Here is an 18,307-nt window from a genome sequence, read left to right on the forward strand (position 1 = left end):
TTATGTTCAAACTTCAGTGGGAACCAAAACGATGAAGATGTAGAAGTTTGCATCGAAGGACACGTTCTCCCCTCAAAGGATTGTTTCAAGTACCTAGGGTCTATGATACATAAAGATGGGGGTGTAGATGATGACGTTACATACCGTATAAAGGCGGGATGGCTAAAGTGGAGGGCTGCTACTGGAATTTTGTATGACAAGAAGGTGCCTATAAAACTAAAGGAAAATTTTTATAGAATGGCAATAAGACCATCACTGCTGTATGGATCCGAATGTTGGGCTATCAAGAAGGATCACGTAAGGAGGATGGAGGCCGCAGAAATGAGAATGCTTCGATGGGTATGTGGTAGGACTCTGTGGGACATGATACCAAACTCCGCAATTAGGACGTCCTTGGGAGTGGTGCATGTATTCAAAAAATTGAGGGAGGGAAGACTACGGTGGTTTGGGCATGTTCTTAGGCGACAACCGTCGGATGCGGTCAGGAGGGTAGAGTCGATTACAATCGACGGTGCCAGAAGGAGATGACGACCAAGGAGGAAGTGGGTAGACCGTGTGAGATCTGATTTGAAGGATTTAGCCCTTACCGAGGACATGACCTCTGACAGGAAAGTATGGAGACTTAAGACCAAGATAGTCGAGTAGTGTGGACCACAACCATAGGGTGTAGCAATTTTGTCTTTTTTTAATGTCTTTTGTAGTAAATTCCATGACTTCTACTTTTTATACGGTTCTGTCATTGGAATTTATAAAGGCTTAGAACTAAGGTAGCGGAGTAATTTTTCCTTAGTTTAGGTTTTAACCCATTTGACTTTTTACCTTATCGTAGCTTGCTATCACTGACTAATGGGTATCATTTTCTGCATGTTTCCTCTTTTTAAATTTAGTCGGGACTTACTTTTTCTGTCTATATGCAGAGATTTTTACGCATGAATTTATTTGTAGTGATTACTTCCCATTACAGATAGACTTCTACTTTTTATACGATTCTTTCATTGGAATTTATAAAGGCTTAGAACTAGGGTAGCGGAGTAGTTTTGTCTTAGTTTAGGTTTTAACCCATTTGACTTTTTACCTTATCGTAGCTTGCTATCACTGACTACTGGGTATCATTTTCTGTATGTTTCCTCTTTTTAAATTTAGTCGGTACTTACTTTTTCTGTCTATATGCAGAGATTTTTACGCATGAATTTATTTGTAGTGGTTACTTCCCATTACAGATACGCATTTGAAGACTGCATATGAAGTCTGTTCAACTATGGACTTATTTCTTTATTTATACATGCATTGTATTTTATCTTTATTTTTAATTTTCTGATTGTCGGAGGTCTTCCACGGAAGCTGCTCTCTACCTGGCGTCGGGGGCAGCCTACTATCCTACCTCCCCCTTATCCCATTGTTTATGGGAATAGGGTTTTGTTGTTGTTGTTGTCTACTAATTTTTGAATATTTTAGAAATTGAACTCGTAATCTTTTAAAAGAAATAATTACTTTCGAAGGTCTTGAGCATTGAACTTTGGTCTCCTAAAAATAATATTTTTTTAAAGGTCTTATGAATTTTTAGAAAATTATAGATTCAATCTCCAAGACGTTAAAAGATAAATTATTTTTAGCCAATAGAATTAATGATACATTAACGAAATGATAAAAATATAATGATACTGATTATTTAAAGATCATAAAACATTTTAAATTTTAAGAACTAGGAGTCATAATTTAGGGGTTGATATAAAATGTTTTAAAGATTAAGGATCAACTTAAAAAGTACATCATAATTAAGGGACATTTAGTGCAGTTGTCACATATTCTAATGATATCATTCTTGGAAAAAAAATTAGGACATTATATAAAAATAATTGTTTTTATCGGTCACTATAAATGGATCAAAATCCGACCACAGAAAAACAATAATAATCTAAACATGGAGAAATGATGTTAAATTTAACATTAAAAAGAAAAAAATGTGTTGTAAAAATAAACAAAAAAACATATTAGAAGAATAAATATCGTAATAAATTATATATCATTCAATAACTTTAATCTAAATCAAATATTAAAATATAGGAATATAATACCAAATAATATATATTTAATATGAGTTAGGATTTACTTATACTATATAAAATTAATAAGTATTATGCTAATTTATAATCCTTAGATTTAAATAAATAAATGGTTTAGAGTTCAAATTTTGTAGTTTAAGATTTATGATTTGGGATATGAGATTTAGAGCTTAGAGTTTAAAGTTAAGAGTTTGATGTTTGAGATAGGGTTTTAGCGTTTAAAGTTTTAGGGTCGAGGTTGAGAACGAGATAAAAATATATTATTTTATTATTGTTTTTTTTTGGATAATTTGGTTTTTATTACCCAAAAGAAAGAACAATAATGAGCTACAATCAGTACAAACTACCAAAAGTCAATAAAATATCAGACCCCTGCTATCAACCTAAGTAATAACCATAACAAAACAATCAGTCAAAGTAAACAAAGGAAGAAGCAAAGTAAGCAAATTACAAAGAAAGAACGACCAGACAGTCCACAACATTAAAACAGCCACCAGAACTAGCCAATGTTCCATTCCAGGCAAAGATGGAGATTAACACTGTCAGCCTTGTTAATATTGCACTTATCCTATCACCAACATATCTTCTAATACTTTTAAAGATAATATCAGCAGACCGAGAACAGCCTCTAAAGCGCCTGAAATTGCTTTCTTCCCATACAAAGTATAAAAGACTAATCCAAGCTAGTTTCAAAATACTAACTAGCAAGGATTTACCCCTGAAATTGACTGCTGCCCAATCCAAAGAATCACTCCAACACAGATTCCTATGGGGAATTTTGCAGGTCTGTAGAATCTTTCTCCAAATTCCACTCACAAAAGCACAGTTATTGAAGAGATTGTCTCTGTCTTCTAACTCAGCGTTGCAGAGATCACAAAGTCCATCTAATTTCATTCCCATATTGATGAGCCTGTCCTTGGTTGGAAGCTTATTCAAAATAGCCATCCAAGCAACAATTGACATTCTTGGAACATGTAAGGGAAATCAAATTAGGTGTTCCCATATGACCTTCTCCCTCTTGTCTCTCAGCTTCTCCCACACCTATTTACTTTTAACTATGTTCTAGTCCACTACACTTCCAAATAAATCTGCAGCTTCATTTCTAAGCTTAAGAAGTTTTCTCAAGATCCAGCTAAGCTGAGGTTTGGTACTAGCTTCCCAAAAAGCAGTCCCCTTCAGAGCATATTCTTTGATCCAGGCCACCCAAAGTGACCCTGCATTTGCTAGAATGTTTTTGATCAACAAGAAACAACACACCTTCTTCCAACAACCTAGGCTTTTTAAACCCAAACCACTATCTGATTTTAACCAACACATTTGCAGCCAACTAACTCTAGCCCCCCTAGCAGGAATGTCTCCCCCCTTCCAAAAGAATCTCATACAAAGCTGATCAACCTGCTTGATGACCTCATTAGGTAAGACCAGCTGCCTACACCAGTAATTAGAGATACTGAAAAGCACAAATTGAATAAGTTGGAGCCTACCACCATAACTCAACCTCAACTTAGACCACATACTCAGTTTGCTTTTGATCTTGTCAATCAAAGGAAGATAGTCCTTGGCCAGTAATTTTCTAGTGATTAGAGGCACTCCAAGGTACTTGACTGGAAATCTTCCCAATTTGAAACCAGTAACTGCTTGCACCTTGCTCAAAATATCATTATGAACCCCACAAGCAAACAGTTCAGACTTACCAGCATTCAGTTGAAGGCCAGACAGCTCATAGAAAACCCCCAAGACTCCAACAACACTCAAAATAGAACTCTCATCCCCATGGCAGAAAATAAGCAAATCATCAGCAAAACTAAGGTGGGTGAGAGAAACACGTTTGCATTTAGGATGGAACCGAATTAAACCATTCTTAGCAGCAACATTTATCAAATGAGACAGACCATTCATAACCAGGATAAAAAGATATGGGGACAGTGGGTCACGCTGCCTAATTTCCCTCCTCCCTTTAAAAACCCCCACTAAGCTCCCATTAAAAGCCACATAGAATCTTGCACCAGTGATACAAGACCTGATCCAAACTCTAAAAACCTCAAGAAGCCCCAGGGCAGCAAGAACTTTCATAAAAAAAATCCCAGCAAATATAGTCAAAAGCCTTCCTAAGGTCAATCTTAATAGCACATCTAGGGGACAATGACTTGCGAGAGTAACCCTTAACTATTTCCTGAGCTAGTAGGGTTTTGTTTACAATGCTACGACCCTTAATAAAAACAGACTGATTAGACAAAATCATGTCTGGAAAGAATCTAGCCAAGCAGTTAACAATGATGCCAATAATAGTTTTATAAACAACCGAGCAGCAGGAAATAGGGCAAAAATCCTTAGCCATACCTGCATTGGGAGTCTTAGGCACAAGGACAATGGATGTAGCATTGAAGGCAAGCAACAAGGTACCACTCTGAAAAAATTCTTTAATGGCAGCCAAGAAATCCACTTGAACAATATCCCAGGCCACCTTGAAGAAATAAACAGTATACCCATCAGGCTTTGATTTCCTCATTAGAGACCTCCTTCACTAAGGAGACAACAACATCACAAGAGAGTTCATACCCCAGCAACCCCTTAAGAACATCCACATCGCAGCTTTTGACACCGGAATCTTCAAAGCCAAATAACTCAGTATAAAACCTCACCATCTCAACATACATGGCTTCAAAAGTATTTATGAATTATACATTTCAGTTAAATCAAAGTCGTTTATTCAGTTAAATTTAACTGCTATAAACTAAAGTAAAACTTATTAATTTTACATAAGGTAAACGGATCATATTCATTTAGTAATTATAATTAGATATTGTATACACATTCAAATTTAAAAAATAAAATAGATTCAGACTTAAATCATACTGAATTGATGTAATATGACATAAGATAAAAACTTACATATAATTTAGACAATAAAACTCCAGTCATACTTGTAAGATTCCTCATTTGCATTAATACATATGCTCTGACGTCAACAGAGCAGTATAGCTGACGTAATTATTGATAACCACGTGAGCCAAATAAAAAGGAAAATTATGATAAAAAAAGGAAAAGAAAATATGAGCTTTTATTCTGGACAGGAAGTAATACTCACACATGGCTAACTAATTAAAATTAGGAGTTTGATATAATGTCTGGAAAACTAACTCACCAATCTGATCAAAAGATTTCATTTCTTGGACTAGAAAACACTTCCATTTTTATTGCAGTGCCTACCTTGGAAGATCAAAGCTGCCACTGCCAAATCCTATAAAAACCCAACTTTTCCTGAGAAAATTTTCTTTCTTTTCTTTGAAGAGTTGATAAAAAAGCTGTTTGGTTTCTGGGAAAAAGAAAGAAACCATTTTTGTTAGCTTCTCATGTCCAACGTTCCTGCCTTTTGGTTCTGCTAATTCCATATTATGCTTCAATGCTTTGGTAAATCCCAAGCCTTTGTTTTTTTTTTGGTTCTTTTTAGTTTGGTAGGTAATTGCTGGAAAATTTGGATGCCATAGAAGTATAAACAAAGGGTTTGTTTGCTAATTTTTTCTTCTATATCCATAGAATTTGTTCTGGAACTGTTGACATTTCTCTTGTTCCCTTTGCTGGAAGATTTAGTGGGTCTCACCAGTAGTTTTTATTTAATATTTTTTGGTTCTGAATTGTGGGTTCTTTTTCTGTTGTCATTGGGTGGGTATTATACCTTGAAGTTGATGGATTTTTTATATTAGAATAATGTTTGATGGTGTTGTTTGATGAAGAATCTTTCAATTTATGAGATTGCTTGTTGTCCAGTGAAAAACCCAGATTTGTAATATAAGTTTTGCTTTTGCATATTCTGTAGGGATTAATTTAAAGGTTTTTTTTTGGGTACTGAAATTTGTGTATTTTAGGCCTCAATTCTGCTTTTGAATGAGAAAGAAAGTTGAAAGTTAAATATTAAAAACTTTATATGCCAAAGATGCAATGTTACACTGCTGTGTTTAATCGTGCTTGTTTGCTCCATCACTCTAATAGTTTGCCTGTATGGTGTTTATATGATAGGTTACATGTCTGGAACTTATGCTTGAAGATTTCAACTCGGTCGGATTTTGAAGCAAACATGGGATAAATGAAGCGGTATCGATTGCTTACATTATCTTGCTTCATGTGGATGTTTCTCCATGGTTAATTGCTTATTAAGAGGGATGTACTAAGTGGTTCGATTTCAAGGTTCTCATCAATTGTTAAAACAAGCTGTCTAAGTTGTATTTGTTCGATTCCGGAACTGAATCGTCGTCCTTCAGGGAGTTGCAGTTATATGGTGGAGTTCTATTTGATGAAGAGGTGACTTTGGGATTGACCAAAGTGGTATGTTTTATATGTTCTATATTTCCTTTTTCCAGTTTCGTTTCTGTAAATTTCGATGAATGCATCGGTTTTAGAGTATTCGAATGCTTGGAAGTGATAACAGTTATGTAGATAACCGGTCCATAGTTTCTTCCAGATGCGTTCAAAGTTTAAAAAAACTCTACATTGTAATGGTGGCATATGCGTTTTTTTTGGGTTGTAAATTGTGATAACAGCAATTCTTGTTGTGCAGGATACAGATCATTGCAATCACTAAAATGTCGAGGAATTTCGAATCGAGAAGACATTTGGAGGAAGGGTTTTGGAGGTTTCTACTGGTTTCGGCTCTACTGATAACTATAGCAGACGGGATAAATTCCGAGGGCCAATTGCTGCTAGAGCTTAAGAATAGTCTTCATGATGAATACAACCATCTTGGGAACTGGAAGTCCACTGACGAGACGCCGTGCCGGTGGAGAGGTGTCAATTGTTCTTCAGATTACGAGCCGGTGGTCTCGTCTGTTGATTTGAGTTCGATGAATCTTTCGGGAATCCTGAGTCCTAGTATTGGTGGTCTGATCCACTTGAAATTCCTCGATCTGTCTTATAACGAGTTCAGCGGGAATATACCGGAGGAGATTGGGAATTGTTCAAGTCTCGTCTTTCTTTATTTGAATAATAACCGTTTCAGTGGTCTGATTCCTGGTGAATTGGGTAAGCTCTCTTATTTGAGAAGTTTGAATATATGCAACAACAAAATCTCTGGTTCCCTTCCTGAAGAGCTTGGGAATTTGTCCTCACTAGATGAGTTTGTGGCATACACTAATAACTTAACTGGGCCGTTGCCCCGCTCTATCGGGAATCTTCGGAAGTTGAGGACATTTCGAGCTGGACAGAACGCGATTTCCGGTAACATTCCGGCTGAAATCAGTGGGTGTCGAAGCTTAGAAATGCTTGGTCTAGCCCAGAACCGTATTGGAGGAGAACTGCCTAAGGAAATCGGAATGCTCAGAAGCTTGACTGATTTGATTTTATGGGAGAATCAGTTATCCGGGTTTATTCCGAAGGAGCTTGGAAACTGTACCAGACTTGAGACACTTGCATTGTATGCAAATCGGCTTGTCGGACCGATACCCGCAGAGATTGGGAACCTCAAGTTTCTGAAGGAGTTGTATCTATACCGGAATCAATTGAACGGAAGCATTCCGAGGGAGATAGGGAATCTATCACTTGCTATGGAAATCGATTTCTCGGAGAATTCTTTGACGGGCGAAATCCCAACCGAGTTCAACAACATAAAGGGTCTACACTTATTGCACCTATTCGAGAACCGGCTTACTGGTGTCATACCAAATGAGCTTAGTAGCTTGAAGAACTTGACCAACCTTGACCTTTCGATCAATCATCTTACAGGTCCCATTCCTTATGGTTTCCAATATTTGACCAAATTGGTTCAGTTACAGCTATTCGACAATTTTCTGATCGGAACCATTCCTCAGCAGCTTGGAGTTTATAGCCCACTTTTGGTGGTTGATTTTTCTAACAACCATTTGACAGGCAGAATACCTCCTAATCTTTGTTGGCATGGTAAACTTATTTTGTTAAACCTTGGAGCTAATAAGCTGTCTGGGAATATCTCCACCGGGATTGAGACATGTGAGACCTTAGTGCAACTTCGTTTGGTCCGGAACATGCTGACAGGGAGCTTTCCTTCACGGTTATGCAAACTGGCGAATCTTTCTGTTATCGAATTGGACCAGAACAACTTTTCCGGACCAGTTCCTTCAGAGATCGGAAATTGCAGAAAGCTTCAAAGGCTTCATATTGCCGAGAATCGTTTTAGTTTCGAGCTGCCTAAGGAGATAGGCAGTCTGTCTCAACTAGTGACTTTTAATGTCTCGTCTAATTTGCTTTCTGGACGGGTTCCACATGAGATAGTTAACTGCAAGAAGCTTCAACGACTTGATCTCAGCCGGAGCGGCTTTGTTGGTGCTTTACCAAATAAGCTTGGAACCCTTACACAACTCGAGATTCTGAAACTTTCGGAAAATAAGTTCTCGGGAAATATACCTGCAGCTTTGGGGAACTTATCACGTTTGACTGAGCTTCAGATGGGTGGCAACTTATTTTCCGGTGAGATACCCCGTCGGTTGGGTTCCCTTTCAAGCTTGCAGATTGCAATGAACCTTAGCAATAACCGTCTCACTGGAAATATACCTCGAGAGCTCGGACTTCTTAATATGTTGGAGTTTCTCCTACTCAATAATAACAACTTGAGTGGTGAAATTCCCAGCACATTCGAGAACCTACCAAGTTTAATGGTATGCAACTTGTCGTACAACAACTTAACCGGACCTTTACCTGCCATCCCGTTATTTCAGAACATGCCGACTAGTAGCTTTATCGAAAATAAAGGACTTTGTGGTAGGCCTCTTCGTAATTGCATGGTAGATTCATCTTCTCCGATGCTACCTGCAAAGAAGGGTACAGGAGGAAGAATCGTAACGATAGTTGCAGGTGGTGTGGGCGGGGCATCTTTAATTCTCATTGTAATTCTCATATATCAAATGAGGCGTCCACATGAAAGTGTTGCATCCGTGAAAGACAAGGAGATACCACTACCGGCTTCGGATATTTACTTCCATCCGAAAGAAGGGTTTGCATTTCAAGATCTAATCGAGGCTACGAATAATTTTCATGAGAGTTTTATTGTTGGAAGGGGAGCTTATGGAACGGTTTATAAAGCCGTTATACTTTCTGGACAAATGGTTGCCGTTAAGAGGCTAGCATCGAAAGCAGAGGGAAACAACATCGAGAACAGTTTCCGTGCCGAGATTTTAACTCTAGGAAACATTAGGCATCGGAATATTGTGAAGCTTTATGGTTTCTGCTATCACCGAGGTTTCAATGTGCTTCTTTACGAGTACATGGAAAACGGTAGTTTGGGTGAAGCACTTCATGGGGCTTCATGTATCTTAGAATGGCCAACTCGGTTTATGATTGCCCTAGGAGCTGCTGAAGGTCTTGCCTATTTACATCACGACTGCAAACCGAGGATCGTTCACCGAGATATCAAGTCCAATAATATCTTACTTGATGAAAATTTCGTAGCACATGTCGGTGATTTCGGTTTAGCAAAAGTGATTGACATGCCCCAATCTAAGTCGGTGTCGGCTGTTGCTGGATCATATGGCTACATTGCCCCTGGTAAGTTGTTCTTGGCTTTCCGGTTTCACAAAAGGGTACTATTACTATATTGATCAAGCTCATACGTGACGACACCGCTAATGGTGAAACCGAAAATTCTCTTTCTCATACATTTCCGTTATTTATCGGTTTTTGAGCTCGTATATAAGGTATTTGTGATAGATAACATATCCGTTATTGTATCTTTTCTTTGACAGAATACGCATACACTATGAAGGTCACGGAAAAATGCGACATCTATAGCTATGGTGTTGTTTTACTGGAGTTGTTGACCGGGAAGACTCCTGTACAGCCGTTGGATCATGGAGGCGACCTTGTCACGCAAGTGAGACATTATGTTCGTAAGCACTCGTTGACTACCGGGATACTCGACGACCGTTTAAATCTGGACGATAGATGCACTCTCGATCACATGATTACTGTGTTGAAAATCGCTTTATTATGCACTAGCATGTCTCCTTTTGATCGGCCGTCCATGCGTGAAGTCGTGAAAATGCTGATAGAATCGAAAAGGCAAGAAGACAACTTCGACATGTCTCCCACCGACAGTCTGCCCCTGAAACACGACGCCTCGTGAAAGTATGCGACGGCCTACTCCCTATTTTCATTAACCAATGTGATTCGTTTGCAGTTGATTCTTCGATATAATAGCGAATACATTTTTCGATAAAGAAAATGTTATAGCAGAAACTTTTGTTAATAGGAAACGGAAACGGAAGTAACCGATGGCACTCTCGGCGTCATCGGATTCTTCAGAATACGATATAGTATAGTAGCTCCAGTGTACAGATATGAATCATATTCTTTCGAAACATTGCAGCCGTGCTTAGGTCACTTATCCGGCCCATCGTTTATTAGCTCCATTGTTGAAATTAAACTGCTTTGAGTTGTTTCTGTATGTTCCTTTTTACCATTTTCTTACCCGAAATGCACCTTCGAACCACAGATACCTCGTCTACAGTTACGTCAGCAAGATGTGCACACAGTTGGTTTCAATTGAATAGAGATATTACCTTGTAATTATAAAAAAATGTTTAATAATTTCAAAAAATAAACTTTTCTTGCTCAATATACGTGAACAATATAAACTCTGGGTGGCCCTTGCTCCGCCATGCCTTAAATATCCATCACCAAAGCCACCGCTCGCCGCCGCACAATAAAGTCACAATTTACCTTTGCATTTACTCTTAACCCATAACCTTTTGTCAACAATTACTCCTAAATCTCTGATTCACGTTAACTTGAATAGGATTTTTATGATATAAAAAAATCATAAAAAAATTAAATTATCGATATAATTATTGTTTCACGATTTTTTTAGAAAACTATTATCATGCGATCATCATCCTACGTTAACCTCATACGATGATTTAGAAAACTGTTATAATATGATCATTATTTCACGTTAACCTCGTTCTCTCTTCTATATATATATCGAATACGTCATCAACTTTTGATTTTATAATCGTAATAGGGTGTTCAATCAGTCGGTCTGGTTAACCGACCGAACCAAGTTTTTAAAATTTCATTAATTGATTTTTTTTTCCGTTTTAACTGTTAACCTTACCAAAAGTTTTCAAAAATAATTAACCAAACCGAATAAAGTTCAGTTAATCGGTCAGTTAACCGAATTAATTGAAATTTTAAATAATATATATTAAATATTTAATATTTTTGGCTAATTCGGTTGTTAGTTCGGTCAATTAATTCGGTTAAAATCGAAATTTAAATGCTCCTAAAACTATTAATATATAAATAATATATTAAATATTTAAAAATTTAGGTCAATTCGGTTAATTAACCGATTTCGAACCAAATTAACCGATAATCGAACTTTAAAAAAATTATTAACCGTTAACCGATCGAACTTAAAATTAACTGATCGATTAATCCAAAAAAATTCCGGTTCGATCGATTTAATCGGTTAACTAAAATTTTGAACACCCCTATCATAATATATTCATGTTATTGCTATCATGAATAATCTTTTTCTTTAAATAAGTTTAAGGGAGTTTTTAATAAGGTTTATTGTTGGGGAAGAAACCGAATAATCGAACACAAGCGGAAGCACAATCGGTCTTATAATACCTGACGATAATTATGGCTAACACAATAACACTAAATGATGTGATCCTATCTAGCTCCAATTTTCTCCATGACTTGATCACACCATGGATGTTATTCAAAGCTGGTTCTAAGGGAGTTCTTCCATACTTTATCTTATATTTACTTATTTATGCACTATATATATATTATTCTGAGCATACATTTGCACATTAGACTATACTTGAATTATCATAGTATGTGCATTCATTCATTATATCCTATGGTTTGTATCATTGATTGATATTCATATATATAATCTATAGTTATAATATTAATATTCATTCATTATCATATGATGCATGAGTTATTATTATAACCTATAGTTCACATCTTTATAATATGCACATCATTATATTATATGCATTATATAGTTTATATACTTAGTTTATTTCTTTATGTTATGCATGTAGGAATATTCGACCGACACTTGGGAGCTACATTTGAGCTTAACTAAGGATAAGGAGCTAGGAAAACTTACATAAGACGACTCAGGAGATCATGAAGAACAAATGGTGAAAAGTTATCAGCTGACCCCCAAGCTCATAGCTCACTTGAGCTGGACTTTTGAGCTAGCTAGAGACCTCATTTCAGCTGGAGAGTTGCACCATCATCACCACCACACAGAGTACTTCAAATATGGTCTAAGTCAATTTTTGTGGATTCGTACCTTTTCGCGAAGAGTTGCCATTCCAAGAGGTGCCTTTTCACAAAGAGCTGGCCAAAGACTCATCTTCATATAATTCACCTATGACCAGCTCATCTTCAGCTCATACACATGGGAAGTAGCTCAAATGATGAAAGGTTACCTTCCACAAATGTGACCTTTCATGACAAGTTGCTGCCCATTGAAGACCATGACACCTAGATGCATGTTGAAAGCCAAGTCACGCCTAGTTGCTGCCATCTTCATTCCATGGACTTCAAGACATTATCATATGGTTGCAACCTTACCAAAGCCTTGTAAGAAGACCCATGTGCGTTCAAGTAGGCTGCCATGTGCATCATTCAAGCATGTGCACTCCATGTGACATCAAATAGGCGCCAAAACACCAAGGGATGCTTCCTATTCGGCCAAAGACTTATTCCTCTCCATTTTGGCGCCCAAATGACTTCCAAAAGCATTTAAAACATCCATAGGCCGAACCAACACCTTACCATTCGGCCAAGAGCATGTATCTTCATTAAAATCATGTATTTTCATTTAAAAATCATGTATTTTCAAAGGGGTTTCATCCATGGCCGAACCATCATGTATCTATTCGGTCTAAACCCTTTGAAAAACTATAAATAGGTTAGTGCATTTCATTTGTAAGCATCTCATCTCATATATAAAATTACTCTTGTGAGTTATTTCTCTTCAAAGTTCTTTGTGAACTTTATCGATTAAACAAGTGTAGTTCCTATACTTGTGGCGTCATTCCTTCCATTTTGATTCCTAAATTCCTAGATTGTTATCTAGTGGGTTGAAGACACTATCACCACCCCTCAAGCAAGTTTGTGAAGACCGGGATTGTGCTCCTTAGCACTATTTCATCTTTGGCGTGTTTGAGATACAACATCACCACCATTGCCATTTCATCATCAACATCATCCATCGCTTCCATCAATTCCGCAGCCATCTCTATCTTTTTATTTATTTCATTTCATTCTTATTATTTATTTTCATTACTTATATTATTACCCTTTATTAAGTCCATTATTAAACATATTTTCTTATCTTATTTTGCAGCCCAAACTTATAAATTCGAGGACATCAGTACTTGTCAATCCTAGATCGGGACACAATAAGGCTATCTACTCTTCTCACCAAAGTGTGTAGATTCGCCTTACATCAAGCGGTAATCAGAGCATAGTTGGATTGACAACAAAAGTGTCATTGGCGTGCAAAGCAAAAGAAAAGTAGAAGAAAAGACTCCTTCATCAGAATTGGAGTGCAAAAAGAACGAAAAAGAAAAAAGAAGAGAAAAATCAGAAAAGAAAAAAAAAGAAAAATTCAAAAAGAAAGCAAGCCAAGGAAAGTGCTCTACCATTACAAGTACATCAAAGAGGCCATCTACACTAAGAGAAGATAACCTTATTGTTTCTTGAGAAAGGTTGCAGTAAGTGTTGTTTCTTGAATTGTAAGTCACCTCTTCATTTTCTATCCTTTCATTTTCCTTGTCTTTAACCATTTCCTTCTTTTAATACCTTTGAATCCTTTCTTCTACCTTTCATTTTTTTTTTCTTTCTACCCTAACCTATTTGCAGCCGACGCACACAAGGAAATAATTAACTTGTTATAATCTTGAGTAAGTTCCTCAAAGGATTTAGCAAGAGAAATTGAGTGGAAAAAGGCTAATTGAGAGAGTGAGATCAGAAGGGGAATTGTTAAAAGCCAAGATATATTCCCGAGAGTAAACACGAGTGTTGAGTGGAGTGATCTTATCATTTCTTTGGAGTGAACTTGCGAGACTTTGTGAGTGTGCTGGTAAGGTTTTAATTTTATTTATTTTACACTAACAATGTCTTATGATCTTCCATCTTTCCAAACATTGGAGGACGAACAGCAAATGACAAACACCTTTCACACACGTTGCCATGTAAATGGTAAAGTGTGTCTTGTAGCTATTGACGGAGGAAGTTGTACAAACATTGCAAGCACATACATGGTGAACAAATTAGAGCTTACAACGATTAAACATTCCAGCCCATATGACTTGCAATGGTTGGATGACGAGGAAGAGTTAAGGGTCACTGAACAAGTACTTGTGCCATTCTCACTTGGAAGTTACAAAGACGAGATTCTATGTGACGTGGTGCCTATGAATACGAGTCATTTACTCTTAGGGAGGCCATGGCAATTTGACAAGCGGGTTGTCCATGATGGATTCACAAATCAATATTCATTCATCCACAATGAACGAAAAGTCATATGGACTCCATTATCTCCTAGCCGAGTGAATGAAGATAAAAACACCTTGAGGAAAAACATTGAAGCAATGAAAGAGCAAATTAAAGACAAGCAACTTGAAGAAGACGTTGGAGTTGAAAATGAGAGGAGTGAAATTGGATCCAAAGAGGAGAGTAAAGAACAAATTTTATCTAACATTACTTTTTCTCCTATTCTTCCTTTTGTTTTGCAGGACAATTCAAGAGACATATCTTTTCAAGGAGATGATTCAAGAATCATGTCTTTTGGAGGACTAAAAGATGTGACTTTTGAAGAACATATAGTTGTTACTTTTGATCCACAAAACACATCTCTTGATGTTTCAAAGATGATGCCATTTGGAGTTCCAAAAGAAACGTCATTTGAAGTGCCAAGAGTTGTGTTCGTTGACATTCCAAGTGCATTGCCAATCGTGAAAAGAATTCAGCAACCAACTCCTATTAAACATCCACCTTGGTTTGATGTTTCAATCCATCTTGTCAATAATTTCTTATATTTTAACTTTGATTTACTTTGCAGGAATTTGAGTTATGTACATGGTATTATCCTACCAACCAATAATGGTAAGATCCTTTGTGGTTATAAGCTTGATTGGTCCATTGAACTCAAGTATTTCAAGAAGTTTCAAAGGTTAATACTCTCCACAAACCATCATGATGATTCAAAGAGTGGAGTTGAAGATATACATATTCTTTTTAATGAATATGATGTGTCGGATCAAGGAGATATTCCAAATGATGCAATTTGTCAAATGGAGGAACCAAAAGGCGTGATCTTTGGAAGCTTAAGAGAATTATCTTCTCAAGTGCTAGAAGATATGACTTTTCATTCAAAGGACGTGATCTTTGGGAAACCAAATAATATGTCTTTTGGAGTGCGAAAAGAAGTCATGGACATTCAACGAACTAATTCAAGGGATATGACTTTTGATAAGAATCCTTTCACAAAGATGACATATGGAGGCAAACCAACAACGATTGAATGGGCATATACTAAGGAGAATTCACCTTTCGATTTGAGGACAAATCACCCAAAAGAAGGGGAGGATGATGTGATCCTATCTAGCTCCAATTTTCTCCATGACTTGATCACACCATGGATGTTATTCAAAGCTGGTTCTAAGGGAGTTCTTCCATACTTTATCTTATATTTACTTATTTATGCACTATATATATTATTATGAGCATACATTTGCACATTAGACTATACTTGAATTATCATAGTATGTGCATTCATTCATTATATCCTATGGTTTGTATCATTGATTGATATTCATGTATATAATCTATAGTTATAATATTAATATTCATTCATTATCATATGATGCATGAGTTATTATTATAACCTATAGTTCACATCTTTATAATATGCACATCATTATATTATATGCATTATATAGTTTATATACTTAGTTTATTTCTTTATGTTATGCATGTAGGAATATTCGACCGACACTTGGGAGCTACATTTGAGCTTAACTAAGGATAAGGAGCTAGGAAAACTTACATAGGATGACTCAGGAGATCATGAAGAACAAATGGTGAAAAGTTATCAGCTGACCCCCAAGCTCATAGCTCACTTGAGCTGGACTTTTGAGCTAGCTAGAGACCTCATTTCAGCTGGAGAGTTGCACCATCATCACCACCACACAGAGTACTTCAAATATGGTCTAAGTCAATTTTTGTGGATTCGTACCTTTTCGCGAAGAGTTGCCATTCCAAGAGGTGCCTTTTCACAAGGAGCTGGCCAAAGACTCATCTTCATATAATTCACCTATGACCAGCTCATCTTCAGCTCATACACATGGGAAGTAGCTCAAATGATGAAAGGTTACCTTCCACAAATGTGACCTTTCATGACAAGTTGCTGCCCATTGAAGACCATGACACCTAGATGCATGTTGGAAGCCAAGTCACGCCTAGTTGCTGCCATCTTCATTCCATGGACTTCAAGACATTATCATATGGTTTCAACCTCACCAAATCCTTGCAAGAAGACCCATGTGCGTTCAAGTAGGCTGCCATGTGCATCATTCAAGCATGTGCACTCCATGTGACATCAAATAGGCGCCAAAACACCAAGGGATGCTTCCTATTCGGCCAAAGACTTATTCCTCTCCATTTTGGCGCCCAAATGACTTCCAAAAGCATTTAAAACATCCATAGGCCGAACCAACACCTTACCATTCGGCCAAGAGCATGTATCTTCATTAAAATCATGTATTTTCATTTAAAAATCATGTATTTTCAAAGGGGTTTCATCCATGGCCGAACCATCATGTATCTATTCGGTCTAAACCCTTTGAAAAACTATAAATAGGTTAGTGCATTTCATTTGTAAGCATATCATCTCATATATAAAATTACTCTTGTGAGTTATTTCTCTTCAAAGTTCTTTGTGAACTTTATCGATTAAACAAGTGTAGTTCCTATACTTGTGGCGTCATTCCTTCCATTTTGATTCCTAAATTCCTAGATTGTTATCTAGTGGGTTGAAGACACTATCACCACCCCTCAAGCAAGTTTGTGAAGACCGGGATTGTGCTCCTTAGCACTATTTCATCTTTGGCGTGTTTGAGATACAACATCACCACCATTGCCATTTCATCATCAACATCATCCATCGCTTCCATCAATTCCGCAGCCATCTCTATCTTTTTATTTATTTCATTTCATTCTTATTATTTATTTTCATTACTTATATTATTACCCTTTATTAAGTCCATTATTAAACATATTTTCTTATCTTATTTTGCAGCCCAAACTTATAAATTTGAGGACATCAGTACTTGTCAATCCTAGATCGGGACACAATAAGGCTATCTACTCTTCTCACCAAAGTGTGTAGATTCTCCTTACATCACTAAATATTTGTTATCTGGCAATACTAACCACCCAAACATCAACCAATGCAACCACAAAAGCAAAAAAATGAGACACTGAAATTTTTACGTGGAAAATTCCTCTAAATCAAGGGTAAAAATTACGGGATTTTACAGTCTAATCAAAAGCTCCACTATCATCAAGTGTTCAACTACAAGATCACAATATTAAGCCTACAACAAACATTCAACTGCAACAAGACTAACAACATGTAATTTTTAACAAAAGAGAGAGAAATAGGAGAAAATACGAAAATGCAGATGTTGAAAGTTGATGATTCTTGTCGCTACAGAACTCGAATAAAAAATCCGACCGTACAAACTCAAGAACACCAAGTCGCCTAGCTGTTGTCCAAAAATCAACTCAATCGAACCACAGATGGATCATCGATTGAAGAGTTGATCACTGCTGTGCAAACTTCACAAAAACAATTTTTCTCCTCTGTCTTTCTCTCTTGAACATGAGCTTCTCTCTTCACACACAAAAAATCAAATCTGATTTTTGTGGATATTATACTACCCACACAAAAAGTCAAAAAGTAAAAAATAGTTTTTCATCAAAGTCAAAGAGGAACAATAAATGAATGGCAAAACTTTTTTCAACAAATAAACAATCTATTTTATGGTTGTCATTTTAAGTTACAACCTATTTTATGGTTGCACCACCTTTTCAGGTTGCACTACTTTTTGAAGTTGCCACCACATTTTAGGTTGCAATTCCTATTTATGTTGCAACCTTTTTTTTAAGGTGATAGGTTCACCACATAGTGGAACCCACACCCAAGTGGGGAATGCCTCTATGCTGGAGGTCAAACAACA

The 18,307-nt window shown here is 36.8% G+C and overlaps 3 protein-coding genes across 3 annotated transcripts; 1 reads left to right on the forward strand and 2 right to left on the reverse strand.

Annotated features, from left to right (window-relative positions):
* Positions 1 to 2,510: 2,510 nt before the first annotated feature.
* LOC120135148 lies at positions 2,511 to 3,026 on the reverse strand. Its single transcript, XM_039151481.1, has one exon. The coding sequence runs from the start codon at positions 3,024 to 3,026 to the stop codon at positions 2,511 to 2,513; it is 516 nt and encodes a 171-aa protein (XP_039007412.1).
* Positions 3,027 to 3,125: 99 nt separating this feature from the next.
* Positions 3,126 to 4,720, reverse strand: LOC120135149. The gene is made up of 3 exons (XM_039151482.1): positions 4,580 to 4,720; positions 4,404 to 4,527; positions 3,126 to 4,129 (listed from the first exon to the last, which is right to left on the reverse strand). The coding sequence occupies exons 1-3, from the start codon at positions 4,718 to 4,720 to the stop codon at positions 3,126 to 3,128; spliced, it is 1,269 nt and encodes a 422-aa protein (XP_039007413.1).
* Positions 4,721 to 6,287: 1,567 nt separating this feature from the next.
* LOC120134996 (probable leucine-rich repeat receptor-like protein kinase At2g33170) lies at positions 6,288 to 10,470 on the forward strand. The gene is made up of 3 exons (XM_039151365.1): positions 6,288 to 6,386; positions 6,619 to 9,572; positions 9,770 to 10,470. The coding sequence occupies exons 2-3, from the start codon at positions 6,644 to 6,646 to the stop codon at positions 10,147 to 10,149; spliced, it is 3,309 nt and encodes a 1,102-aa protein (XP_039007296.1). The 5' UTR covers positions 6,288 to 6,386; positions 6,619 to 6,643; the 3' UTR covers positions 10,150 to 10,470.
* Positions 10,471 to 18,307: the final 7,837 nt, after the last annotated feature.

Source organism: Hibiscus syriacus, unplaced genomic scaffold (genome assembly GCF_006381635.1).
Source record: "Hibiscus syriacus cultivar Baekdansim isolate YM2019G1 unplaced genomic scaffold, ASM638163v2 tig00110602_pilon, whole genome shotgun sequence".
Classification (NCBI taxonomy): Eukaryota; Viridiplantae; Streptophyta; class Magnoliopsida; order Malvales; family Malvaceae; genus Hibiscus; species Hibiscus syriacus.

What these genes read in the sequence shown, in the direction of transcription:
- LOC120134996 (XM_039151365.1), top strand. Translation starts at nt 6,644, where the DNA reads ATGTCGAGGAATTTCGAATCGAGAAGACATTTGGAGGAAGGGTTTTGG. An exon ending in ATATGGCTACATTGCCCCTG is followed by an intron (nt 9,573 to 9,769) that starts GTAAGTTGTTCT and finishes TTTCTTTGACAG; the next exon opens with AATACGCATACACTATGAAG.
- LOC120135149 (XM_039151482.1), bottom strand. Translation starts at nt 4,720, where the DNA reads ATGTATGTTGAGATGGTGAGGTTTTATACTGAGTTATTTGGCTTTGAA. An exon ending in TTGTCTCCTTAGTGAAGGAG is followed by an intron (nt 4,528 to 4,579) that starts GTCTCTAATGAG and finishes TATTTCTTCAAG; the next exon opens with GTGGCCTGGGATATTGTTCA. An exon ending in GCCTAAGACTCCCAATGCAG is followed by an intron (nt 4,130 to 4,403) that starts GTATGGCTAAGG and finishes TTTTTATGAAAG; the next exon opens with TTCTTGCTGCCCTGGGGCTT.
- LOC120135148 (XM_039151481.1), bottom strand. Translation starts at nt 3,026, where the DNA reads ATGTCAATTGTTGCTTGGATGGCTATTTTGAATAAGCTTCCAACCAAG.